Source organism: Sparus aurata, chromosome 3 (assembly GCF_900880675.1).
Source record: "Sparus aurata chromosome 3, fSpaAur1.1, whole genome shotgun sequence".
Classification (NCBI taxonomy): Eukaryota; Metazoa; Chordata; class Actinopteri; order Spariformes; family Sparidae; genus Sparus; species Sparus aurata.
Genome location: NC_044189.1, coordinates 21,473,663 through 21,499,895, shown reverse-complemented (window position 1 = coordinate 21,499,895; position 26,233 = coordinate 21,473,663). Strand labels below are relative to the sequence as shown.

The 26,233-nt window shown below is 43.9% G+C and overlaps 4 protein-coding genes across 7 annotated transcripts in view; all 4 read right to left on the bottom strand.

Moving 5' to 3' along the window:
- The window catches only part of rims3 (regulating synaptic membrane exocytosis 3), a 38,741-nt gene extending 34,709 nt beyond the window's left edge, over positions 1-4,032 (bottom strand). The window contains exons 1-2 of one of the 3 annotated variants that reach the window (XM_030412921.1): positions 3,816-4,032; positions 3,688-3,736 (exon numbers count right to left, since the gene is read on the bottom strand). In XM_030412921.1, the coding sequence (XP_030268781.1) occupies positions 3,688-3,717 (30 nt within the window). In that variant the 5' untranslated portion in view covers positions 3,718-3,736; positions 3,816-4,032. Of the gene's footprint in view, positions 1-3,687; positions 3,737-3,808 lie in introns of all 3 variants that reach the window. The other 2 variants (XM_030412923.1, XM_030412922.1) reach the window with 2 other exon arrangements.
- Positions 4,033-9,074: 5,042 nt separating this feature from the next.
- Positions 9,075-13,154, bottom strand: LOC115578566 (nucleoporin NUP42-like; the record flags this gene model as incomplete). The annotated part of the gene is made up of 7 exons (XM_030411603.1): positions 9,075-10,369; positions 10,547-10,649; positions 10,751-10,837; positions 11,042-11,118; positions 11,257-11,345; positions 11,444-11,771; positions 13,061-13,154. Coding segments are annotated over 7 exons (1,302 nt in total), but the record flags the coding sequence as incomplete, so codon positions are not given.
- Positions 13,155-14,274: 1,120 nt separating this feature from the next.
- Positions 14,275-20,973, bottom strand: LOC115578322 (gasdermin-E-like). Its single transcript, XM_030411217.1, has 10 exons — positions 20,709-20,973; positions 18,960-19,198; positions 18,583-18,775; positions 18,161-18,338; positions 17,831-17,951; positions 17,302-17,418; positions 16,499-16,620; positions 16,194-16,374; positions 16,029-16,099; positions 14,275-15,390 (listed from the first exon to the last, which is right to left on the bottom strand). The coding sequence occupies exons 2-10, from the start codon at positions 19,168-19,170 to the stop codon at positions 15,154-15,156; spliced, it is 1,431 nt and encodes a 476-aa protein (XP_030267077.1). The 5' UTR covers positions 19,171-19,198; positions 20,709-20,973; the 3' UTR covers positions 14,275-15,153.
- A 1,216-nt stretch (positions 20,974-22,189) lies between these two features.
- Positions 22,190-24,980, bottom strand: LOC115578433 (ELKS/Rab6-interacting/CAST family member 1-like). Of its 2 annotated transcripts, none has more exons than XM_030411391.1 (2): positions 23,805-24,980; positions 22,190-23,511 (listed from the first exon to the last, which is right to left on the bottom strand). In XM_030411391.1, exons 1-2 carry the CDS (start codon positions 24,877-24,879, stop codon positions 23,420-23,422), a joined length of 1,167 nt encoding a protein of 388 aa, XP_030267251.1. In that variant the 5' UTR covers positions 24,880-24,980; the 3' UTR covers positions 22,190-23,419. The 2 variants fall into 2 exon arrangements, with proteins under 2 accessions (XP_030267251.1, XP_030267252.1); XM_030411392.1 differs by having other exon boundaries at positions 23,847-24,980.
- Positions 24,981-26,233: the final 1,253 nt, after the last annotated feature.

The following is a 26,233-nucleotide window of genomic DNA, read 5'->3' as shown; positions in this document are numbered from 1 at the left end:
ACTGGATCGTAGTCAGATCCTGCGGGAGGACGAGATAAGAGCTGTATATTTATCTCCCTGCTCGCTGATGTTTTTAAGACTTCTATCACAGGCTTTTAATCCATTTGTCTCCCATCTTCCTTTTATATGCGACCTCGTTTTTTAGGGTTGCTTGCAGGTTTGAGTGTTAGTGGTCTTCTGCTACAAAAGGGTATTATCTAGTCCTTATCTAGTCTAGGGTGGGACTGTTTTGGTTGCACAAACGTCCTAAAAAATCTGTTAAATGCAGCTAAACATTTTCAGTAGAGCCTGAAATTTATAAGAACTGATTCATCACAATGTCTTCTTGTATGTGCTGCGATGTAGAGGGAGAACAAACAGTTACCTGCACTTTTATTCATGTTTTTACAATTTACATTGTGTTCTTAAGTAATTAAAATGTATTACTGGGTGCACCATGAAGCCTGGAGCCCTGTCAAAGGTCTTCTTAGTATTGTTTTGATCCGCATAAATTCAGAATTATTACACTGGTTATGAATGATTATGACCTACATAATTACCTACACCAAGGTGGTTATGTTTCTGCCCGTGTCATGTTGGTTTGTGGGCAGGATTACACTACAACAACTGAATTTTTTTGTACAGAATTTGGGCGAAGGACGGGTTTTAGCCCAGAATAGACCCTGTGAACTTTTGGTGCCGATCTGGACAAAGTGACGGATTCAGGACTTATAAATAATGAATGGATCTTGATTCTTGCGTTTGTAGGTGGCTGGTATCCAGCTTGTTGGGCCTTGGTGGAGGTTTGCGTTTAACCGAGTGCCTTTCTAGTTAAGTTTAATTTTATATATTAGTTTTACAGTAATGTGCATGAACTTTGTCATCTCATTGTCTTGGTACATTGTTTGCTTTGTTCATTTTGTCTAAATATGGCATAAAACCATGATAATTAATTTTCAGGAAAGTCAAAAACACCCCCCCGTTTTTCATATTTATTTTACAGGTCGCACAGAAGACTTTTGTCTCCCAGACTGGTGTTGTGTTAGTAACCCAGTGACTCACATGCACTCGACAGAGGTCACCTCTGCTCCTGCTGCAGCCTCAAACATGTATCAGGTGTTCAGGGGAATTGATTTTTTTTTTCTGAGGGCTGCTGTCCTGGAGTCCCAGTATAGATTGGAAAAACTATATTGATATTCGACTGCGTGATTAGCTGTCACTTGGTAATGAAACACACAAACTGCACAAATATAGGTCAAAACCCACGTCTATATCTGCCGAGTGGGAACATGCAAAATAATCTCATATGTGTTTCATTAGCAGAAGGTGAAGCGCGACACTGACCAACCAATCACAGCTGCCCTCTTTGATGACACGTGACGGTTGTTGCGGGTTGTCTACAAGTGTGTGCACACCCACATAAGATGCACACAACAACACACAGTCGGGCTGAAGCCCAGTCATTAAAATGATAAGTGTCTGCTCTGCCCCTCGGTTGTTTTCATTTCATTTTCATTTCAAAGAAGAGCATCAGGACCAGCAGCTGCCAGCTACACAACTGAAGTGTGGTCAGATGTGTCAGCGTGTGTGTGTGTGTGTGTGTGTGTGTCTGTGTTTGTGCGTGCTGCACTATACTTTGCCTTTGCCCTTTTTAGCTGTAAATGTTGAGTGTGTGTGTGTGTGTGTGTGTGTGAGCAGAGACTCTTTGATGGAGGATGATACAGTGAGATAACAGTCAGATTGGCCTTTTGAAAAGCCAGGTTATCCTGCACTATGTGATGCAACTCGCTCTATTCCTCTGACGCTCACACACACTCACACACACGTCGGGCTGCAGCTAACGATAACACTCATCGTCGGTTAATCTGCCGATTGTTTTCTGCATTAATCGATTAGTTGTTCGGGCTATAAAATGTTGAGAAACGGTGAAATATGGCGATCAAAGACAATATTTGGTCGCTTTTTTTTAGCTAAGTCTTCAATGTAGAGTTGCAGCGACATCTACTGACGCTAGCATGCTAACCAGCTAGCTGTCCAAGCTTCCAGTCCTGACTGTGTCCTGAATGGCTAACTGAGCTAACCAGCTAACAGCAGCTACAGTTAGCAGCAGTTAGCAGTTGCCTGGTGTTACGCTGCCGCCCATTTGTAAGAATTTGAAAGAAGACGCCAATTTTTTTACATATTGCACCTTTAAGAAGCTGTAATCAGACAATTCAGACTTTTCTTTTCTTCCTAAAAAACCAATAACTGATGATCGAAGTGGCTGCAGATCAACTGAACAGCCGTCACGTGATTGATTAATAGTTGCAGCTCTGCACACATACAGTAGATCACGTTGTCCGATATGTGTCGGCATGAGATGACAAACTTTCAAATCGCTGTCACATGTGTTTGACAACCACATTTACACAACACATTCATTTACATGTACTTAATGTGCGTCTACAGGTCGATGTGGATCAATATTGGAAATTTTACTCCCGCCACAAATCCGGTATCGCTCAGGCTCTGAATAAAACAAAGACTGGGTTTGTTCCCATCTCAGATCTGCCTGACAGCCACACCCGCTCACATGTGACACAGATACAGAACAGAATACTTCACTGATGGTCACTGAGCTGTTCAAGGACAGAAAACTGGGTGACGGACTTTCTTTCTCTTTGTTTTTTGGACTAATACAGAATGCTGACTTTGTGGGGGAAAATCCTTCTGGATTAAAATGTTGAGAGTTAAACGGAGCTATAGAAACGTGGCGAGCTGAAGCTCTCTCCAGCTTTTGCTGTCTCAGTTCTGTCTCAATGGATTACTCAGAGAATCATGTGTGAGTCAGGTGCGGATTTCAAGAGTTAAGCGGGAGGATAATTATTCTTTTCCCTTTAAAACGTGCCAAGGAGGGTCCGCTGACTCAGTTAATGTACTCACTTCGCACCCTGACAATCGATCTGACAATTACCCACGTCAGAACCATCAAACAGCTTTTGAAACATTTAGAGAAAAGCCTCTGGGGCCCCGTCACGTGTCTCTGCCCTCGTCCACAGGTGGGGAACACAGTTTGAGCTCAGATCTGTGTGGCCATCTGATATAATCTCACACCTCAGCGTGCACTTGGCCTGACCTGAGAGCTGGCAGAGGACGGGCATCTGAAAATATGCATATTCTCTCCCCGTCACCTTCCTGTGTCGCCTGCATGCGCTCGCACTCACAGAAACACAATCGGCAGTGCACGTCTGACCTATCCTGAGGCTCCTGTGCACGTTTGACCCCTCAGAGACCCCGTCAGGGAAAAGCAAAGCCGACCTCTGACCTCCGTTTCTCAGTTGTTCTGCAACAACCACGCAAACACCTCCAACATCTGAGCTATTGGTGCATTAAAAGAAGTATTTAGGTCACCTGACAGTCACTCCCCTGCAGCCCTGGTGTGCATTACCGTCTCTATATCATCTCATATGATCACTTTAATCCCTTCAGACAGTTAATGAGATTGGCTGAAGTAGGAGAGGGCATGAAGCTGAGAGGGTGAGAGAAGAAGAAGAAGAAGAAGAAGAAGAAGAAGAAGAGAAGCAAGTGTTCACAGGCTGATGCTCCTCAGCTCATCCTGCAGCTCCACATCAGGCCCATGCATTACAACATAAAGACACTCAGCTGACATCATCATCATCATCATCATCATCAGTGCCAGCTGATCAGCGCCGGATCATCCGCTCTCACCTTAATTGCATTATTCGGTCTCATCGCCATCCTCACCGCTGCTGCTGCCCTGTGCGTGAATCAAGCCCCGCAATTAAAATAAATAATAAATACATGCATTTAAAAATCAAGAGGCACTCACCACTTACAGCAAGGAGCGGCGAAGGCAAGGTGCGGGCTCGGAAGTTGTCAAATGATGGTTTGTTTGTGTCGTATCTGTAAGAATGACATCGTTTTGGGTTTTATTGTTGCGGTGCTGGTTGCAGACGGCGGTGTGCTGGACGCTCTCTGCTCCGCTCTGCGCTGCTGATCACACGGCATCCAAGGCGCGGTGAGAGGCGCGCTGCTGTGGAGGGGAGGGGAGGAGAGGAGAGGGGAGGAGGAGGAGAGGAGGAGGGGAGGGAGGAGGAGAGGAGGAGAGGGGAGGAGGAGAGGAGGGGAGATTAGGTCTCTCAGCCGCGTGGCCAACAGCGACCACGTGTGGCCATGTGGAGGAGACACCGTGCATCAGCCCTCCTCAGGTTCACTGTCTGCCTTTAAAGGTCCAGTGTTCAGGATTTTGGCGGCATCTGACAGAAATATTTAACTCATAATTATATTTCCATTTGTGTTTAATTGCCTGAGAGTGATTTTACCTGGCGTCAGAGTAAACCGTCTACAGTGGAAGCGGGGTCACGCCGGAGTCCGCCATGTTTCTACAGCAGTCGCATTTTCAGGCGTTGCTTTTCCTACATGTGTTGGTGTGTTAGTGTGTTGATGTGGTAAAAAAAAAAAAAGCATTATTGAAAAGTGTTTCTTGCTTGTGATAAGTCAAAAGTCCCATTTCTCTGAAAATCCTCCAGTGTGCCAATTTGACACACTGGCCCTTTAAATCTGCAGGTGACTCATCGTGCACTCGGGGGAGGTATATTCACTTTGTTTATTTTATGAAGCTGCTATTGATCTCGAAGATATTAAAGTGTAAATTTAATGTGTTTGTATTTGTTTTGCAAACAAGGATCGCGCTACAGTGGAGCGCTATCAGGAGGACGCGCCAATTTTAATGTGTTTCTCCTTTATCTATTTTATAAAATGGTCATTCATCACATTTTTGCATTCAAAGCTTCATCATTGTCGCTCGATCTGCGCTGTTTAACCTCATCGTGGTAACAAAGCATAAAATCCACCATGCTATTCCCTGAAAAGTATGAATAATTTGTGTTAAAGGTGCAATATTTAGAACTGGCCGCCTGTCAAGTTCATACTCAAGACAGATAGGGGGCAGCACTAACTGCTGCTAACTGTAGCTGGCCTTTGCTGGTTAGCTCAGTTAGCCATGCAGCTAGCGTTATGAGCTGGGAGCTCGAGGAGCAGTAGCTTTGGACCGGGATGGACTAGCATGTTAGCATGTTACCTTCAGTAGACATCATAATGTCAAAACTGCTATTTATTCACAATCAGAGGACAATTTTAGGTTATTTTGAATGTTTTCCACCAAAATTCTCACATCGCGCCCCTGAAAGATGGAAAAAATGTGCATGTTGAGCTCTCCGCTGAGGGAGCAGCGTCTGCACACACAGATGAAATTAATCGAATGAATCCAATCTAGAGTCATTTTCTGCCCGGCCTCTTCGAGCCACTCCGCTTCAAATGATCCTCACCCACTCCGGTCTCCACCGCAGCCCATATATCCTCTGCACTGACACTGTTTGCTCACCACAGTGTGTTATTACTGTCTGTGTGCGGAAGGTATCCTGATATGAACCCATAAACATCTGCGGCACTGTAAACCCAGGTCCAGAACCTGGCAGGTGAAATATGTGCCACTCAGTCAGCCATGCAGCAAGCCACTCAAATAGGCATAAATCAGCGGCCTTGGATCAATGCCCTGCTTCCCATAGGCGAACCGCTGTGGCACAACACAATCAATTCTTGTTCTGCGCTGCAACAGTAAGGAGAGTCGACTGGAATCAGACCCCATCAAACATTAATACCGGCGCTGAATCCGAATCAGCTCATTGGCATTCTGCGGTGAGAGGGGACTCAAGAGCATCTGTTGCTGTCATCAGGCGCCGTAGTGACCACAATCACAGTGTAACAGCAATGAATACCATGTGCATTTTAAGTAGCGTGCGTCAATAAAGGCTGGAGAAGGCAGCCAGGGAGGAGGGACGGCAATAGCTGCAGGCTAGAAAGTCATAATTCAAAGGATTGATCGGTTTAGAGCTCTGACATACATACACGGCTAAAACAGGGAATTAGCAAGATAGATAACCCGAGAGCCCTGATGGAAAAGTGTGTCAGATATAATAAAGCACCCTACACAACGTATGTCCGCTCCATGCTGCCGGGGTCAGGGCACAGTCGATGGAATCACAGCACACATCCTGCTCATGGGGAGTGTGTGTGTGTACAGTACATGATAGGTGTGTGTGTGTGTGTGTGTGTGTGTGTGTGTGTGCTCCCCCTTGGGAATGCTGAGCAATCCCCACGAGGGACGGAGGACGAAATGACTGCATTCATAAATGATATCCCTCTCTATTGAACACAACAGGTCGGATGTGTAGAATTTAATAATTTCTTTATTATAATATAATCACATATTGCGCCATAACCTTATACAGGTCTTAATGCACTCCAGAGTGATTAATTGCCACCAATAAAAAACCTTCTGAGTCGGGCGGTGTGTGTGTGTGTGTGTGTGTGTGTGTGAGTGGCTCATCCCTCATCTTTAATATCGCCTTGATCCCACTGTGAGCAGCTCATGCATACATTACATCAACACAGGCAGGCTGGCAGCAGTGAGTGATTCAATCTGCTTATTTGCTGTTTGGGGAAACAAGGACGCGCTGACGCTCGTGTTTTCTCAGTTAGATGTGTTTAAGAGTCACAGGATGGCAATTTACACGAGTTTCGGTGAAAGGAGCGCGCAAGAGCCTTTTCATGAGAGAGTCTCTTTTTCAATCGCTCATTAATCTGTTGAATTATTTATGTATTATCTGCTGGCAGGGGGTGGGTGGGAAGTTACTGCTGAAGATTACTCTGCTGCATCCTGCTGCTGGCAGTCAGTCGTATATTCAGAGCCTTAACGGGAGTAAACGCAGTAATAACGACAAAACGATAAAACGAAAAACACATCAGTTGTCTCATACTGTTCTAGCTCCTGTCTCTTTAAGGCCCCTTACAGTCTGCTCTGATTGGTCAGCTCACACACACCCGAGCCAGCACCGCTAACAACAACAGATCAGCTGTGCTAAATCAATTCTTCGGTGCCAAACTGATTATGCAAATTCATGACATGGTGACGTAGAGCGATGTCTCAGAATCATAGTTATCTGAGACAGGAGCCTCCGCTGGTGCAGACTTTGACATTTTCAACTTTCAAGATCTTTAACATGCACGAGAACCTGAACAGCACTGAAGAGAAGGGAAATAAAAAAGCATAGTTGGGCTCCTTTAAAGAAAACAAATACATGCATAAGACATGACGACCGGCTAATCCTAACTAGGGTAACAAAGAATATTTTCTCTTTTGAGGTACTTGTAGTCATTTCATGTTGCCTAACACCTTTTGATGTCCTTCATTACATCCAAGTATATTGCAATATTGCACTTGTTACTCCACCCGGATCAGCTACAAGAGTAAAATGCTTCTTTTACATTGATACACAACTTACAGTTTTTATTGATTGCTTTGACCTGCTTAAACAAACTGGGATCCACTTGGTTTTCATCATCACTGTCTCAGCAGAGCACAAGACACCTCTTGCTGATGTGTTAACCTTTTCTCATTGGATTGACACATATTCCCCACCCTTTTGCAGAGCAGTTAACACAGATGTCATTCAAGCAGTCCAAACTCCATTGTTTTAGCTATGGTAACCAAACAGAAACCATCTGTTCCTAACTATTAGAAACTACCTACATCAGTATGAAATCACTAAAGCACCTGTTTGACACTCCTAAACACAAATCTTCAATGAGCAATCAGTCTGCAGGCCTTAAAAAGTGCAGCGGCTGTGTTGTTCTTTGCCAACATGGATTGAAGAGGTCTAAGGCAGATGAGAGTGAGAAACAGGTGCAGAGGAATGTCAAGGTTGGATGGCATGTAAGAAGATTTTTCCCTCGGTTCATTGCAAGAGAGGATAATGAATGTGATGTGGATGAGGCCATGTGGCCCCATCGTCAAGACAGAAGAGCCTGAGTATCAATAGTGGCTATTTCTTATACTCTACAGTAATAGATTTTGATACTTTACTCTAATAGATTTTATTTTGGTACACATTAATTTTGTGTAATATTTACAGTATTTCAGTTTTCTGCCACAGTTTGAACAAAAGAATCAATGGAATCAATAAAATTTGCATCAAAGCATTTCTGAGTCTGGATCCAATTCTTTGCAATAAGGTAAATTTGACAACAAATGGCACTGGCATGAAAGCTGCGACAGTAATAGGCTACAATAACAAGCAATGGTGCACCGATTCGCACTGAGTGCTGTATTTTGTATTTTGTTGTCCACTGTGTAATGGTTGATTGGAAGAGCTCATACACTTGTTTGCAAGTTGTGTTGTTTGAAGGCAAAATTAGCTTTTGTTGCATATTTTAAATGTTTTGGCACAGTTAGAGCCTTTTGTAAACAAAATGAGTCATTATGACCATGAGTGCCACTGTTTCGGCCTGTGTGTTAACTGTTTTGAAAATGTGGAGTTTGAGTTGACTGCTGCATCAAAGCAATCAATAAAAACTGTAATAACCTGAAACTTTCTGCAGAATTGGAATGTTTCATTTTGATGAACTGTTTGATTCTCATCATTTATTTCAGTTCATCAAGCCGACAGATGAATTTGTTGTTCTTTGGTTTGTCTTCAGGTTCTGTTGGTGTCGGTGTTCTTGCAGGCAAGTCCTCCTGCAGACACAGTTCTAGCTGGGTCTCCTCTGTTTCCCGTCTTTTGATTGGATGCTGAGGCTGTAAGCAGTCGTATCTTCGGGCCTGGTGGATGCTGCAAATCTCACAGTAGGCTCTATAACTCTGTGGTTTCTGGCTGGCACAGTTCTTATTAAACTGTATTAGTTATATGCACAATGCCTTCGACCAGGCCTTGATATATTGACTTGGGATGAATTCACACACACAAACTCACGCTAAGACACACACTGGAGGCAGCTCCAGCTCAGCTTCACCCCTTTGCCGTTATCACAAACTCCCCGTCAGCTGAAAATATGCTCCAGTCAGCAGCGCCGTGAGCCCTACAGCAGCAGAATAGCTTATTGCTGTCTCTTTGTCACTGTATTCCTCTTCTTGTGGTCCCAGCGGGTGCTCAACATCTAATGAATACGTATTGAATAGCTTACTCTCTCATTGTCATCTGTGCACGACCACACTTTCCTCCCTTTAGTGGGCCTGCGAGCAGGTGTTAATGGATGGATTTAGATATCTGGCTTTATTTGTTTCAATGATGTCACATTACATTCTGAGAAAACAGAGAAAAAGAGCAGTAGAATTACAAACTATCTCTTCTCTTCAAGTCAGTCCAAAGATATAAATACCCATTTACACTTGCTGAGTATGTTTCAATAAAATGCTGGCTTGTATTCCGACACCCTCTCCAGGACGAGTTGTGCAATTACAACCTTTATAAATGCAGCTCAGCTGATCTGAGGAGATTCAATTACCATCCCCTCCATCCTGAGCATTCAGTGAAATACTTTCAGGTAAAATTACATTATATCGGATTTGTTGCAAAGGTTTAGTGCAGGTAAAGAGTTTCTACCAAGTTCAAGGCATGTTTTGTTTTAAGTTTTACTTTACTTTTGATAGAAATTGTTTCATCACATAATTGTGCGAATAAAGCACCCGAAACTCTGCTGATCAACGTATTGAAAAATTGATTCCGCACCATCCAACCTGCAAGACACTCGATCATTTAAAAAGAAATGGCACTTTATATGAAAGACACAACCTACAATATGTAGTGGGTATTGTGTAGCTGTACATTAAACATACTTTGCCTATACACTAAAATCTTTGTTGTAACCAAAGCTAATCTCTGTGCTAAATCAATCTGACGTATCTCAACTCTAGTCACACCTTAAAAATAAGTACAAGACCTTGGTTTTCTCAGAGGAGTCAGAAGAAAATCTTTACTTCGTATAAATTGTCTCTATGTCAAAAATCTTTGCCAACTTCTCCCACCGCATTAAACCACCAGCATGTCAGCCGGGGGAGGCTTCAGAGGGATCTGGCCCAGAGTGAACCTCTTAGCCTTGAACTGATTCAGTTCGTCTGGAGTCAGTTTGTCCTCAGGTGAAAACAGACTGTCTGATGCCCCGCTGGCTGACCCGGCTCCTGCTGCAGTCGGAGCAGCGGCTGTCCCGAATCCACCACTCGTCTGTCCAAAAACACTGCCGCTTCCTGCTGGAGCAGGTGCTGTTGCCCCGAAGCCGCTCCCGAAACCTCCTCCTGCGCTGTTTGTTGTTGAGGAGAAACTGAACCCTGAGGCGGAGCCAAATCCAGAGGGGGCTGCTGGCGTGCTGGAGGTCGGAGCACTGAAGGAGAAAGAAGATGCCGCCGAGGAACCGAACCCAGAGGAAGGCTGTGTAGGAGCTGCTGAGGCACTGCCAAAACCTGTTGAGGATGGTGGTGCTGCTGAGGAACCAAATCCGCCACCTGCAGAAGCAAAGCTGAAAGAGCTGGCTTGAGCTGGTGCTGGAGCCCCAAAGCCTATAAAAAGGCAAAGACATTGTGAGTGAACGCAGGAGCAATGGATCAATGGATCAATGGATAAGCAGCTAGCCTGGTTCTGTCCAAATGTAACAGCATCCAAATCTTAATAAGCATATTCATTTTAATCTCAAAGTGCTGAACTACTGTGAGGAATCAGCAATACTTAATGTTCACCTTTGCTTCCAAAGCTCGATGTAGAGGATCCAAATCCAGCCACTGCCGTCGAACCAAAGCCACTTGAAGGTGCCTGAGGTGCCGGGTTGTTTAACTCTGCAAGCTGTAAGGAATATATAAACATCATACCATGTTCATTGTATTTATAAAAAAGTCCTCCATACAAATAAATGGAGGCAGTGATACAGTGCGTGTGTGTCTTACCACAGCTGCACGTGTGGATGGATTCATGACTTTCAGTTCCTGGATTCTGCTTCTCCACTGGCTGAGCAACTGATTGATGCCATTAATCTGAACACATGAAACAGAAGTTTTCTCCTACTCTTTATAAAATCCAGCATTTTAAAACATTTCAACAAACAACACACAGACTAATTCAATATCAGGTGTCTGGCTCCTGTTCAGTTTTATTAGTCTTTATTTATAAGTCTTTACTTTCTTACTGGCCAGATGACAAATGTTAGAAACGACATACATGAGCGACACTGCACTTACGTAGCCCTGCACATCTCCTGAAGCTCTAGTGTTGTAATACTCCAGCCTGAGCTCCTCTGGAGAGAGATCAGTGAAACCTGGAGACAAGAAAAATATCAAACATGTTCAAGCTTAGTGTCGCTGTGATCGGTATAATACACACAAAATTTACATCTTGTGATGTGACGACAAATAACAACAAAAGTCGTGTATTTAAATGCACATTTGATACAGACCAGATAAAGACGCCTTGGCATTAGAATAACAGGAGAAGCCCCACTGCCCCGAACTCTCCCAAATGTCCATGTCCATCTGAATTATCTCCCTGGGTGACCATGAGACAGACATCACGTGAATTAAGTCCAAATGACAACATTCATTTTAATGCTGCATAAAAAATGTTTTTAAAAATGGCAGACTCACAGTTTTTTGTCATCGTCTTCATCACCAGCTGGCCCCTGATGTCCTCCTCCTCTTCCTCCCCTGTCAAAGGTGCTCGGAGAATTAAGCGTTGAAAATCTGTTTTGACCGGAGAAGCTGAATTCGGAAGACTTCACGTTATCTCTTCTCCCTCCACCACCACCTCCTCCTCCTCCTCCTCCTCCTCCTCCTCGGCCCCAGTCATTCCCTCCACCTCCTCCTCCACCTCCACCTCGACCCCAGTCATCACTTCCATGCGAGGAAAAAGATGAAGGCTGGATGTAGGTTCCCTTCTGCTGAGAGGGATTCACCCAAACTCTGTTTCCAAACCCTGAAACATACAATACACACAAAATACGAGTCAACATAAAGGGTCGGTGCTTAACAATTACAATCATTCTACTACACCTACAACAGCTTTAAACCCAATAACTAATCTGTGTGTGTGTGTGCCACCTTATCAGAACTTCATTGAATACATGTGTTGAGCAAATGGCAAAAGCTTTTCAGAAAAATGATTTTGACTTGTATAAATAAATAAATAAATACATAAATAGATAAATAAGACTATAATCTCAGTCAGCAAACACTGTTTTCTTCTTTAAACACTTTATTGTTTTCCTTTCACATTGCGGTTAACTGGCCTATAATGTTTGTTTGTTTACTGACAGTGTTGTCTGCACACCTTTCTTTAATTTATTTGGAAACAGTCGGGCTAAAAGGGCTCCAGTTATGAGACAAAACTTTAAGTTAAATCTACAAACTAAACTAGAAGTGAGTTAATTTCTAGCCCTTAATTTAATGGGGAAGTCCCCCTCAAAAATGAAAATACTGTCATTATCTGCAGATGGAAAGTAAGGTGAAGATTTGTAGCTGACAAAACAGTTCTGCAAAAGATCAGTAACGTGTTTTGAAACAAATTTGGGATCTCTGGGATTCCAGAGTCTTAGACAAGCTGAATGGAGCCATTTTGTTCTTTAGTCTGTTGTTTTTTTAATTATTTTAAATCTAGCGCACAACTTTTTCAGGTGTTTAGTAGAATGTCATGACGACGTTTTGCTGTGATGCTCCAGAAATGTTTTGTGGACAAAGAAACTTCCCTCAACTTCTTATATATGTGTGCAGGTTTCATCTTTGGGTACTGTTAAACTTCTTAAAATAAAATAATTTTAGAATAGTACTCTTGATCAATGTGATTGCAATTAGATTTCCACTGAGATGTGCACCTGTATGTCTGTAGTGAGCTAGAAAAATAAAAAATAAAAAAAAATACATTTTATTCTTAACGAGGCTCTTAAAAATAGGCAAATAAAGAATATACAAGTTCATACAAAGTATTTGACACGTGTTTCTGGCTGATGGTGATACTAATAAATTCACCTGCCACCGTATTAGACTCACAAATACACTGTTTCTACTGTTATGTTTGTTGTTGTTACAGATCAGTTGAGATTATATTCAAATGAATACTAGCTTACGTCACCGCCACAATTCTGCCTGTTAGCTAGCTCAGGTTAGCTCAGGTTAGCTAGTTAGCGCAGGAGACCGACCTCCCTGTTGTTACAGACAGACTTGGCTTTCAGGGGGAGCTATGTTAGGTTTATTTCAGTTTGACAGTACCTCCTCCTCCTCTAGGCTGCTGCTGCTGCTGAGAGGAGCGGCTGTTGTAGTTGCTGTTGTAGCTGTTGTTGTAGCCTCCACCTCCTCCTCCTCCTCCTCCTCCTCCACCACCTCCTCCTCTGTTTCCTCCCCTCGGGTGCTCGTTCCAGCATTTTTCGCCGTAACGACACCGGCCCTGGAGGAAGAAATTACACACCGGCATTTCTACACGTTGCTACGCAGCGTTTCCTCTCTGGCTCCCGCTCCGCAGTGTTTTCATGCGACCGCAGGAGGAAGCCAGGACGAGCTGGTGTCGCAGGAGATCTACGTCATCGGTTACTAGGCAACAGCGACATCGCGTGGCGGAAGAGTTAGCTTGTAGCATGTCAACGTCCCATCTGGCTGGACTGGGTTCGTGTTTACACTCTTAAATATATATATAATGTCAACTTGAAGACGAATAATCTGATTTATAAGCTCGCCTACTTATATTTTGAAAAATGCTCAGCTTACCAGACATTACTAACATGTGCTCTGAGCGTAATTAAAGGCCCTGCACACACACACACACACACACACACAGGTGTTTGTAATTATTCTGCTTGATCAGACTTTTTAAATTGAGCTGAACTTTGCTGGATGTTACCTGAGGGCCGCCACACTCTTCCCCCACAGTTGTCTGTTTATTAGTGTAGGTACACCTTGTTAGCATGGCCAGACTAGCCTGTTTTAAGGGTCCCTGGGGCAAATAATCCCAAACGGCTTTGTTATGACTACCCTAGGTTTCCATCGTGTTCATTACTTTGTTGTGATTTGATTAGACACATCTTTATCACGTATTATTAATCATGTGTCAAAATATACATTTAAGTAGAAGAACAATTTGCAGCATTCCAGGTCCCTGGGAGTCCGGAGCCATGGGGTACTTGCCCTCTTTGCCAGGTTGGTATGCTAAGTGTAGCTAAGTGCACCAAACAGAATGCTATGTGACTGCACAAGATAACAATAGGCTAATAGGCCAATAGGCAACGGTTAAGATTGTCCCACCCTGTCAACAGGTGAGCAAACATTTTCAGGGATGTAAATCTTTCATGGCAGGTGAACACACACACACACACACACACACACACACACGCTGTACTGGCATGAGTATGTTGTCTTTTGACAACATCAGACAAATGCCGTTGGATCTCAGTCATGGAAATATAAATCTTTCAAACAAAAATTGGCAAAGATTTTCAATAAAATAGTATTTATTGTAAGTTTACTGGTTTACAGTACAAAGTAAACACTTTCCTTCAAGATTTCCAAGAAATTATGGAATTTTGTTATTTTGCGCATGCAGTATAAAATGCTTAATTTGCATTGCAAAATTACACAATTTGACAGAAGAAATGAAACAGACATGAAAGCAATTGTTTCATCAAAATACAATACTATGAAATGAAGCAAAACATTTCTAGTGGACAATAAATTAGAACATTAAGAGACAGTGAACGGAAAGTGTCTGTAAGGCAGCTTCATAAAACTGTATAGATCATGTAAAAAAAACACTTAATCTAAATATCACAACATCAATACTGTAGTTCAACATGATAAAGCTTAACAGGTGTTATATATTATAGTTTACTTCATAAATAAAGCATTTTTCTGGATTAAGAACAGTAGCAGCAATAAAATGCACGCTCACTTGAAATAAACAAATCTGATATTTGTTGTTAATTAAAAACCTTCAGAACTTTGGGGGATAATGAAACTTCCTTTATTCAAACAATAAGAGCTCTGAGGGCTCTTATTCCTTAAAGTTTAACAGGTGAGCGGGACGAATCTATGAGCCATGTCAGAGCTGTACCAAAGTATAATTCATCACATAAAATATATATTTATATTATATTATCTATTTTTTTTTTTTTTTTTTTACAAAAATATGAAGTGCTTGCTAAGTAATAAAATATCTGTAAGAAAACATATGTAGAGACATCCAATGTTGTAACAAACGATATGAAAAAATAAATGATAATAGCACTTAGCTTAGCTCAAATAAGCTTGACAATAAAGAAAGAAACAGAGAAAATATAATCCACAAAAAAGAAATAGTGCACATGCAGACGTTACTACTCCTTCAGCCCGTTGCTCAGCAAGAACAATCCATGTATGCTGAGATGGAGGACCAACGGAGGAACTCCTCTGGTACATTCTGTCTTCATCCACAGCATGTCGCCGTCTCTCGTCAGCATCACATCGATGGAGGCGAGCACCTGTTCTGCCAGTTGGAAGGCCCGGCTGTCCTGCAGCAGGACCGCGGGACACTGGACTGAGTAAGGCTCGCTGCTCTCTTTCAGGCTGCACACCTGGTGAGGAAGACGGGTGGATTAACAAATAGGATCTCATTGCAAAGTCTCGGTTTAAAGGTTTAAGTTGTAATTCTCTCAAACAAATTGTCTGACGTTTTGGGAAATACTGCATGCGTATTCACTTTACCCTTGAGATTGAGAGATGCATGTCTTTGCATTAAAGATGACGCTGCAGTGGAGCCATCAGCATGCTAGCTGACAGTAGCTTAGCATAAAGACTGGACACTGCATGGAAACAGCTGTCTGGGCTGCCGTTGTGGCTTCGAGGAAGTTACCAAAAATGTGTGATTTTGTACAAACTAAACAAGCTAGATATATTTTGGTCAAAAAGTGAGCTTCAGAAATGTTGGTTAATGTATTTGTTTACCTATAGACGGAGCAAAGTTAGCTGTTTCCAACTTTATGCTAAGCTAAGCTAATCAGCTGCTGGCTGTAGCCTCATATTAAGTGTGTAAACACAAAAGTAGTTATCAGTTTGGTCGCTCAGAATGTTATTAATTGAACTTAAATTTTTTTTTCTGGAAATTAACAGTTTGTGCAGTGATTGAGTCAAATAAATAAGTAATAATAATAATATTTACAACTCATGCACAAGTGAACAGTGTGAGAATGTGCAGTAGAACGAGTAAACGAACCAGCGCGTCGAAGGTCTCCAGAAAGTCAGGACGGCTCTCGCTCAAGAAGCTCAGAGTTTCATCAGGCAACTCTACAGGAAAACATTTGAACACACATAATGAGTAAAGTGTGGAAAAGTCTTTTCTTGTTTTGCTCTGAATGAAGTTTCTGTCCTTCAACCTCACCTTCCATGGCACTGACCAACAGGTGAGCTGCACTGAAGTGTGCAGGAGTGTCGCACAGGTCCTCAGCGGCACCGTCGCTGCAGAGATGGTTCACCATAGCTAACACTGGTTTTCTCTGACTCTCTGACAACTCCTCCTGCTGAACCAGCGTTTCACCAAAACCAGAACACATGTCCTCCAGCTAACAGAGAGAGCACAGGGAGGAAGGAAACATATAAAACAATAGATTACTGTCCTCAAAAGAAATGCACGGTGTTTATCAGTGACTGTGTCCATGTGTTGGTGTCGGGGGTCATGTCGCTCACCACACTCTGCAGATATGAGAGGGCAGTTCTGTCCTTCAGAATTTCTTGGAGCTCCTTGAATATGGCGTGTCTTGTTGTCTGGGAGAGCTCTGCCAGCGGAGAGAGGTCTATCTCCTGTGATCCTGCACGAGACCGACAGATACCAAATGAGACTTTTAACTGAAACAACCTCTGAAGTCCTGAACCTGTAGGTGTCTCTTTAGTTCAGATGGCAGCCTCAGAGCACCACGGTGGTAATGGACATCCTGTTGAGTGTCTCCCCTCTACGACATATTCATGTCTCTAGTGTATTTTGCTGTATTATTACAGATTTGTATTTGTATTCAATATACTGCCAGGTAGCTTGTGAATTTGCCCACGCAGGATCCATCAAGCTTTATGTTACTGTACATCATAATCATCATGTATCTGTTGATTATATTTTTATTATCAATCTGAATTTGCAAAGTGGCTCGAAGCGGAAGTTTTCAAATAAATGTCGCCACGTAAAATGTAAAATACTCTGCCTCTGGTGGAGGCAAAACTCATGTGAAACTCATGTGAAATAAAAGTTCCTCAAAAGTTTTACTTAATAGTGGCACTTCCCACCACTGCTGGTCAGCTAATACTTCAGAAAAACCAACCTGTGAAACTGTTGAAACAACACATCAATGAATACTGCTTGTGTCTGAAAGAAAAGGGAACCGCTGTCAGCTCTGTTGTTTCTCTGTTTTTTTCACTTCCTTGTCAAAGACAATACCGTCAGACATGTTGTACCTCGTTAATAACTAACTGGACAAATATACAAATGAATGGGCACGCACCATTATGAACCGCACTGTGAGTCTTCTTCCCATTGCACTTGCCGTCCGTCACATCCAAGGATGGTATTGGGAAGTCTGACTCGATGCCTCCTGTTGTGCCAGGCTGTAGGCATATATCTGAAAATGCACACAACATCATGGGTGAACCCACAGCGGAGGACAGGCCTGTACAGTACACAACTGAGGTGCACAAGCTCATAGGCAATACAAAATCAAACCACATCCTTGAACAACAGCCTGTGGGTAACTAGTTTTACTATACGGTGAGGATGTTCGCCAAACCGCCTCGTTTTACTTCTCTATTTTACACACTATCTGTTGAAAACATCGGCAATTTCATCCATTTTTCATGCACGATATTTGAGATGCAAAGCTGAACCGTGACGTTTCCTTCTGACGCTTGATAGTGTTTCTAGTCAGTGAGAAATCACATGGAAAGGAGAAGTGACACTGAGATTCACGCACTCAGACATTTCTTTGCCAATAGAGACACACAACACAAAACAAGCCCGTCCTCAAACACACTCACCGAAGCTTCCGTCCTTATTAATCTCCAGCTCCCGGACGCTGTACGCAATGACCGTACCAGAAGGGATCTCCAAGGAAACATTGCTGTCCACCTCGATGTTGTTGCTGTCCTTCACACACACCTGAGAATACACGTCCAGATACGCAGCGATTCAGAACCTGATGAATTCAGACACTTTTGGATGGACGAGCTGATAATTACGCAGCTTCAGGAGGAACATAAACAAAAGCTATACTATTGTTTGCTGGATTTCCATAAAATAAAAAACAGTGACGTTAACTATTTATTGAAGTTAGAAATGGTCATCAGGCTGAAACGGATCACACACACCTTCACAGAGTTCCCCAGAAAGCTCTTCAGCCCCAACACGCCCCCGAAGCTGCACTGCTTCTTTTTCTTCAGGTTGATGGTGCACGAGCTGGTGGTGAAGATCCTCTCCTTCACCACCGCCAGCAGCTCAGCTCGCTTCTGCAGCTGCTTCACCAGCTTGTGCTGCATGTCCACCTGCCTGATGCAAAGAGATGCTGGCCGTGTCAGTCATTAACAGTGATGAGTGCATTCAGACTGAGATAAGGCACAGATCAACGAGAAACACAGTGAGATGACACTATCGATGGTGGTGACTAAGTCTTGGAATGTGACTTGTCTGACGTCTAATTACACTGATAGCGTTCGTGTCATCAGTAATGAACTCATCAACCTGTCACCCTCTGCTGAATATGTGCAAATAGTACAAAAATAACTATTCATACCTGTCCTGAGAGTCAAGCAGCAGCTTATTAAAATCAAGCCCCTCCTTCTTCAGTTTGCCAAAACATGATTGGAGCTTGGTGGAGCCCCGCCCCTCCACCGACAGGTTTACAGTGCCGGCCTCGGTGTCCAGCTTTCCAGAGAGCGCGTCGCCGTACATGCCCTTGTAGGTCACGAAATCTTCCTCAGACACTCCTGAAAAGACATGTGGTGTAAGGATATGTACGGAAGCTAGACTGCCATTGTTTTCCAAACCAGTTGATGACAACCCATTTCCCAGTATAAATACTGAAGCAACATGTCCAACAAGCAACTTTAGCGTTCTCTTCGTTGTACAAAACGCTCGCTGGCATGGAAATAAAACATCACATTCACATACCCGGAACGAGCACCTTGTCGCCCTGCAGCAAGTGGCTGAGGGTGAAATCTGTCGGTTGGTACTTGGGCTTCTGCCAGAACCAGTTGCAGTTGCGCTTCACGACCAGCGCCATGAGAACCAGTTTGTGCGAGTCATTTATTCGGGACACGTGGATGAGACTTCCCTCGTGGTCGATCTCACGGACGAAGTTGGCAGTGGCTTTGGAAAACATGGCCTCAGCAGACGAGGACTGCAGACAGCTGGAACAGAGACAGAGACGCTTAAGGCCTCAATTTGACCTCATTTTGGAAGAGCAGAGAAGAGAAATGCTTTTATTCAAACCACTGCCGGTGATTTCCAGTTGGTATTCTCCCGTTTTCCCCTCTCGACAAAGTTCACCCCCGTTTGAGTGTGTGTTTGCGCTCATGATGTAACCTCACACGACTTTGAGTTGGCAATGACTCACTGGACTAAAAGGAAGTCCCCCTCCACGCTGGTAACACAGCGTGGAGGGGGAATGAACGCATTCAAACGCACATACACACCCCCCGACGTGTTAATTCTGCTGGCTCAGCTTTCATACCTTAAATATTTAAAGTAACGAGGCGTGATGGGGATCTGTGCTGCGAGGGGAGAGAGAGGGGAGGAAGAATAGAGGAAACTGCGGGCTGCTGGTTTGAGGAATGTTAAGAGATAAACATGAGAAGGTGTCGCTGGCTGGAGCACCGACCTCTGGATCATTCCCCCCCGAACACCATCAAGACATCTCAGCGTGTTGAGTCACTCGTTCTGAATTATTCAACCGTCGTCGTAACGTCAGCGGGGACCTTTCTCTCACCTTAAACTCTATTCCAAAAGCTCGAGTATGCTGCTTCTAAATATTTAATGTTTCTTTTGTTTAGTGTAAGGTGGACCAGTGAAACAAGGAGGACAGGATAGCTTCTTGTTCAAAGGGGCACCGTGTGGTTTTATTATTTACAATATCAAAGGTGGCATTTGTAAGGAAAGTTGATTTTGGACTCTCATTCCCAACTCATCAATAACTGAAGCTTCCGGGTGGTGGCCGACCCGTCCTGCCACCCCGAAGCTTCAGTCAGCTTTTGACAACTGTTCTTAAGAACAGAACCACTAACGAGGTAACAGCACAAGCTCATGAATAAACAGGAAAAGAAGGTGAAGCTAGGAACGCGGCAGGGTCCGCCACAAGTAAACAAATTAAAAATATGTGAAACCGTGTTTGTTGATTCAGTCGTGAAAAAGAAGAGTTTCTTTATTTCGTTCTTTTAGGCATTTAAAAAAAAAACGTGGATCTCTGTCCCTAAAACTACATATTGCACCTTTAATCACCTCTAAAGATAAGTAAGCTCTGAGGTCACGTTTGGGAACTTGACCTGAGCTCATAACAGAATAAAGTTTCAAGGAGAGAAGAATGGACCTCTGTTTCCCAAAGATAAATTAGCGCACACGGTGTTGCGCCCCCACAACATTCTTGTTCCGCGTAAACAATTTATACACCGCCGCACGTGTGCCAGTGCGCGTGTGTGTTTCCCGGCAGTCCACTTCACTAATAGAACCAGGCTGCAGCACTGGGAGCTGCGCGTGCGTTTGCTTGATGACCTCAACGTGAGCTTGGAAGTGGCGCATGACTCGGATTATCAATGTAAAATCAGAAAATCTAATCCCGACTGTAAGAATCATAACAACCCGACCGCGTCCGTCTCACGTGGATCTCACACAGACGACTCTGACTCTCCATGTAAACGAACTTACCTTAAAACAGCTTATAGAAAAAAGTCTTCAAGTTCTGGTTTCTGCGTCGTTCGGTGCGTCCGTCATGCGTAAAAGTGGACCAAAGTTGTCCAAACGCGGGCAGAAACAGTCCCGTGGTTCCCTCGGGGTGTTTATACACAAGTAGTGACAGCTGTGTTCAGTCAGAGCTGAGGCTGAATGGTGGGACGAGGTTTGACTGTAGCTGTCCTCTTCTTAGAGGAGGAGAGAGACCGCCTCCTCCCACCCTACTGCAGAGTTGATTATGAGCATATGAACTCAGGAATGTGTGTGTGTGTATGTGGCTGTAGTGTGTGTGTGTGTGTGTAGTGTAGTGTAGCGTATTTGAGGACATGAGCAGACTTGCCCATTTCTTCTTTTCCATTTAACTCAAAATGAAAATTGTGCGTTATCAATCCATCCATTCAGTTCTGCTGCACACCTACTCTTGTCAAAGTGGTTTTCAAACGAGTTTAACTGGGTTGTGACACTGCTGCTAGCTACACCACATCCTTTCTAATCAAGACCAACTGCTGTGAAGTGTAGAGCACGATTTCAAACTTTTTTTTTCCCACGAGAAATAACAAAGAAGTTCTGCACCCCCTGAATGTTGGCTATAAGTGTCACAGAGATGAGAAATTACTAAAAGAAATCCCACAAATCAGCATTAATCAGCAGCCTGCGTGCATCGCCCGCACACGCAGCAGCAACAGGTGTGAACATGATGGTGAAAGTGGGTCAACCACTCAAAAAGACAGAAAATGTCAGAAAACACATTCAGGTTCTTAAATGAGTGAAAATCCCCGTTACGTGAGGGGAAAACCTCAGCGCTGTTTGCAGAAGACAGGAGTTCTGTGAATGAGTGGGTGTGTTATGGTTTGTGACATGCGTGTTGCTGGTGATAAGTAGTAACCTTGCAGAGGCTGACAGGGAGTTGTCCCTCAGATGTAGAGATAACGGTCCTCTGTCCCCCTCAGCTATAAATAAACAAGGAGCACACGTGTAGTCATCGCTGGTTGCTCAGGGGCCCGGGGCCACTGGCAGCAGTGGTGGACGGACTTTAGTCCAAGAAGCAGTTTCGCTGTACTTAAAGGTGGCGTATGAAAGAATTATCATTATAACTTCAACGATTTATGACAAAGACGTTTATGTGACCCCAACACGACTCTGGTGCTCCGAGTTCCCAGTCCGGACGGTTAGCTCAGCTCGCCGACAGCTACAGTCAGCAGCAGTTAGCGGTTACTCTGGTGATATGCTGCCCCCCGTTTGTTCGGAGGACGTTTCTCACATATTGCACGAAAGTCAAGTTACGGCACGGCACCACATTTAGCTCGTGGAAGCTAATGAATACCCAAGAAAATACGTTGCCTGTTTCAGCATCGTACTCTGAGTCTGCACGAGGACGGATGACGACCAGTGATCGTGTTGTGGTGCCAATAGTTAACTAATCTATCTACTACGAGATACAAACATGGAGGAACAAGTTTTACATTTAAATGTTTTATTAAATTCTTTTATTATGGATTGTGGGGAAACTGAAGCACTCGGAGGAAACCCACTCGGTCACCGGTGGTAGAGAACTCAGCCGTGTGGTCGAGCTCTCTCTGCGAGGCTGCAGTGTTAACCACTGGGCCACTGTGCCGTCCTCTGGGAGGTGTCTTATTGCTCCCAGGTATGATGATGTCACGACCTGTCCTACTCTGCCTGTGACTGGCTAATTCTGAATTTTCATTACTCTAATCCTACCCAATCTCAGTCCCCGTGCCGTAACCCTAACCAAACCAACCAATGAAGGCAACTAAGCCGAGGCAGAGTAGAACATGTCGTGACATCACCGTCCTTGGATTGTCTGCATGCACTGAATGGCGTCACACAGCAGGTGTAGAGTAAGATGATGTTGTTTTCTGTTTTCAGCTGCCCTCTGGTAAAGTTTAGGAAAGGTTGACGGATGCTAAGAGTATCGCTGAAAGAAAATGTCACAGCCACTCAGAATGAATTCTACTACTGATGGACTTCGACTCCTGCTGGCCTCTTTCTGTTCTCCACAGCTTTCTCCTCAGAGTCGTCAGCCTCTTTCACACATTCTGGCTCCTACAACATAAAAGATCTCCTCCGCATGTCCGGGATCATGGGCAGCACAGAGGGTCCCCTCCAAGCGTTCTTGATCATGGACAACGCAGGGGAAGACCACTGCCATAGGTTCTCATCCTGTTAGACACTGACAGACTCCTCTTCCACAGGTTCTGGGTCCTGTAAGACACCATCAGACTCATCTTCCACAGGTTCTGGGTCCTGTAAGACACCATCAGACTCCTCTTCCACAGGTTCTGGGTCCTGTAAGACACCATCAGACTCCTCTTCCACAGGTTCTAGGTCCTGTAAGACACCATCAGACTCATCTTCCACAGGTTCTGGGTCCTGTAAGACACCATCAGACTCATCTTCCTCAGGTTCTGGATCCTGTAAGACACCATCAGACTCCTCTTCCACAGGTTCTAGGTCCTGTAAGACACCATCAGACTCCTCTTCCACAGGTTCTAGGTCCTGTAAGACACCATCAGACTCCTCTTCCACAGGTTCTAGGTCCTGTAAGACACCATCAGACTCCTCTTCCACAGGTTCTAGGTCCTGTAAGACACCATCAGACTCATCTTCCACAGGTTCTGGGTCCTGTAAGACACCATCAGACTCCTCTTCCTCAGGTTCTCATCCTGTTAGACACTAACAGACTCCTCTTCAACAGGTTCTAGGTCCTGTAAGACACCATCAGACTCCTCTTCCTCAGGTTCTGGGTCCTGTAAGACACCATCAGACTCCTCTTCCTCAGGTTCTCATCCTGTTAGACACTAACAGACTCCTCTTCCTCAGGTTCTAGGTCCTGTAAGACACCATCAGACTCCTCTTCCACAGGTTCTGGGTCCTGTAAGACACCATCAGACTCCTCTTCCACAAGTTCTAGGTCCTGTAAGATACCATCAGACTCCTCTTCCACAGGTTCTAGGTCCTGTAAGATACCATCAGACTCCTCTTCCTCAGGTTCTGGGTCCTGTAAGACACCATCAGACTCCTCTTCCTCAGGTTCTAGGTCCTGTAAGTAACCATCAGACTCCTCTTCCTCAGGTTCTAGGTCCTGTAAGATACCATCAGACTCCTCTTCCTCAGGTTCTGGGTCCTGTGAAACCACAGAGGACGCCTCCTCCTGCTGGCACACCCGGTCCTTCAGCTCTTGCACGAGTCTTACATTTTCTGTTCTGAGGACCTGATTGGCCTCTTCCTCAGCCTTGAGCTTTGCTGCAAGCTCAGCGCTTTTTAAGGTTTGATCATGAAGTTGGATTTTCAGATCGATGTAACTGGACTTCAGATCGACGTAACAAGACTTCAGGTTGATGTAAAAAGACTGTTTCGAGAGTTTGTAGTCCTCAAGTTTCTGACAGAAAGCATTCTGCTCCAAAATCATACTGTGGACCTGCTTCCTGTGCTCTGACACCGTCCCGGCATGAGAGTGCAGACGTATCTTGACTTTCTCCTGAAGGGTTGCATTCATCTGTTTCTCTGCCTTGATGTCAGTGTCATACCTTTGCTGGAGATTGTTGTGTGAAGCGGTGAGCTCCTGGAGCTGTCTCTCACTTTCCTTCAGCTTAAGAGCCAGTGACTCATCCAGCTTCTTCTGTGCAGCCAACTGTTGTTCCTGGATCTTGTGTGACTCACAGATCTCACTGTATGCCGTGTTAAGATCTCTGTATGATTTGTTGTATGAAGCAGTGAGATTGTTAATCTTTCTCTCAGTGTGCCACGCCTTCTTCATCTGTTCATCCAACTGACTTTGCATTTCCTCCAACTTTTGGCTAAGCGCCTGAGACTTGTGTTCCTCTCTCAGTAAAAGGTCTTTATTCATCTCTCTGTGCTGTTTCACTTGATGTAGGTTAGCATTCAAAGCCAAAATCTGGTCCCAGAGAGTCGTGTTTTCGTTTGTTTCTAATTCCAGGTTTTCAGAGAGCTGGTGGATCCTCTGCTCCTGAAAGGCACCGTATTCCGTCGCTCTTTGGAGCTGAGTTTTCAGCTCCTCCACCTCTTTGACAAGAGCCTTCTCCTCTGGCCTGCCAATGAAGCTGCAGATCAGATCGCCGGTCCAGTTGTAGGTTGACTGAACTGTTTTAATCAGTGTCAGAGTCATCTCGTCTAGCTGTCTGAAGAAGTGTCACAGTGCTCACCTGTGGAAACGTACGGAGGTGAAGTGACTTTGTGTCAGCTCTGCCTTTTATTCCAGGAATGGAACCACTTTGACGTCTGGAGATGAAAGCCCCTGAATGTGTCCTTTTAAATCTTTGTTCTGTTGTTTGTTGTTTTTCAAATGTTTATAACTGACATGTTCACATGACAGCCCAGTTTATACACAACCAGGTTCCTCAGACAATTTCAATGCGATATAAACTTTTAAAATGTATAACACATATTACAGATGAAAGAGGGACCTTGTTACACTCTGAGAACAGTTTGTTCATTCAGTTTAATGAGAGCTATCAAATAAATATCTCTAATAAATGTATTTCTGAGTTTGTGTTATTATGTTAGCAATTATGCTATGACATTATTGCTAACACAGAAACAAGATGGCTGCTGTATTTTCGTGTCCCCACCATGAGAATATCTAGCAGACTTGTAACACGCAGTACATTTTAGCAACCACTTGTCAGAAACCAAAGTGATATAATCTTCAGTAACTGTACAAAATGTCATTATTCAAATGTGTTGCCAATGCAGCAGTGCCAGGTGTTAAAACTATGGTGTCAGAAACCTCGTTTTAAAAATAGGACTTATGTGAAAGGACCACATATTCTGGGTCGGTGTTGTTGGTGCACAGAAATAATACGTGGGTGGGTTTACTGCGTTTTGGTTGGTGACTGTTGCCAGTGGTGATAAGTGGTAACTTTTTGCAGGCCGATTTCACTGAGATGTGGAGATAACAGTCCAACATGTGGTGCTATTAGACACAGTCTCTAACTGAAGGACCCTCTGTAATAGTCAGATATCCTGTCTGGTCTTCACAAACTCTTGAGGAAAATATTTGTGACTGCAAACTGCTAAATGCTCCACTACCCAGAGTCATCAATCATTTCAAATACAAATAAAAATGTGTCTCTTTTAAAAATAAGAAGTATTAAATCATATTTTGCATTTTAGGGCATTTATCAGACTTTTGTCAAAAGTGACTTTCAGTAATTCACAAATACATACATGCATACACTGATGGCGGTTGCAGCCTTGCAAGGTGCCGACCAGCACATCAGAAGCAGTTTGGGGTTCAGTAACTTGCCCGAGGACACTTTGACATACAGACAGGGGGAATTGAACCAGCGCCCTTCTGATAACAAGATGCTGGCTCTACCCCCGAGCCACAGTCGCATCTACCTTAATGTGCAATCACAAGCTCTCATTTCGCTCTTTTCTTTCTATCAAACAACTTTCAAAATTCTCAAATTTGAGTAATTAAATCACATTTAATTGATATGCTGAAAATCTCTGCTGGA

Excerpts from the sequence above, each read along its gene's own strand:
- LOC115578322 (XM_030411217.1), bottom strand. The coding sequence starts at position 19,170 with ATGTTTTCCAAAGCCACTGCCAACTTCGTCCGTGAGATCGACCACGAG. Across the intron at positions 18,776-18,959 it reads CGACAAGGTGCTCGTTCCGG|GAGTGTCTGAGGAAGATTTC; the intron begins GTATGTGAATGT and ends ATGTCTTTTCAG. Across the intron at positions 16,621-17,301 it reads TCACAGTGCGGTTCATAATG|GATCACAGGAGATAGACCTC; the intron begins GTGCGTGCCCAT and ends GGTCTCGTGCAG.
- LOC115578433 (XM_030411391.1), bottom strand. The coding sequence starts at position 24,879 with ATGACTCTGACACTGATTAAAACAGTTCAGTCAACCTACAACTGGACC. Across the intron at positions 23,512-23,804 it reads TGAGGAAGAGGAGTCTGATG|GTGTCTTACAGGACCCAGAA; the intron begins GTTACTTACAGG and ends AGGAGTCTGATG.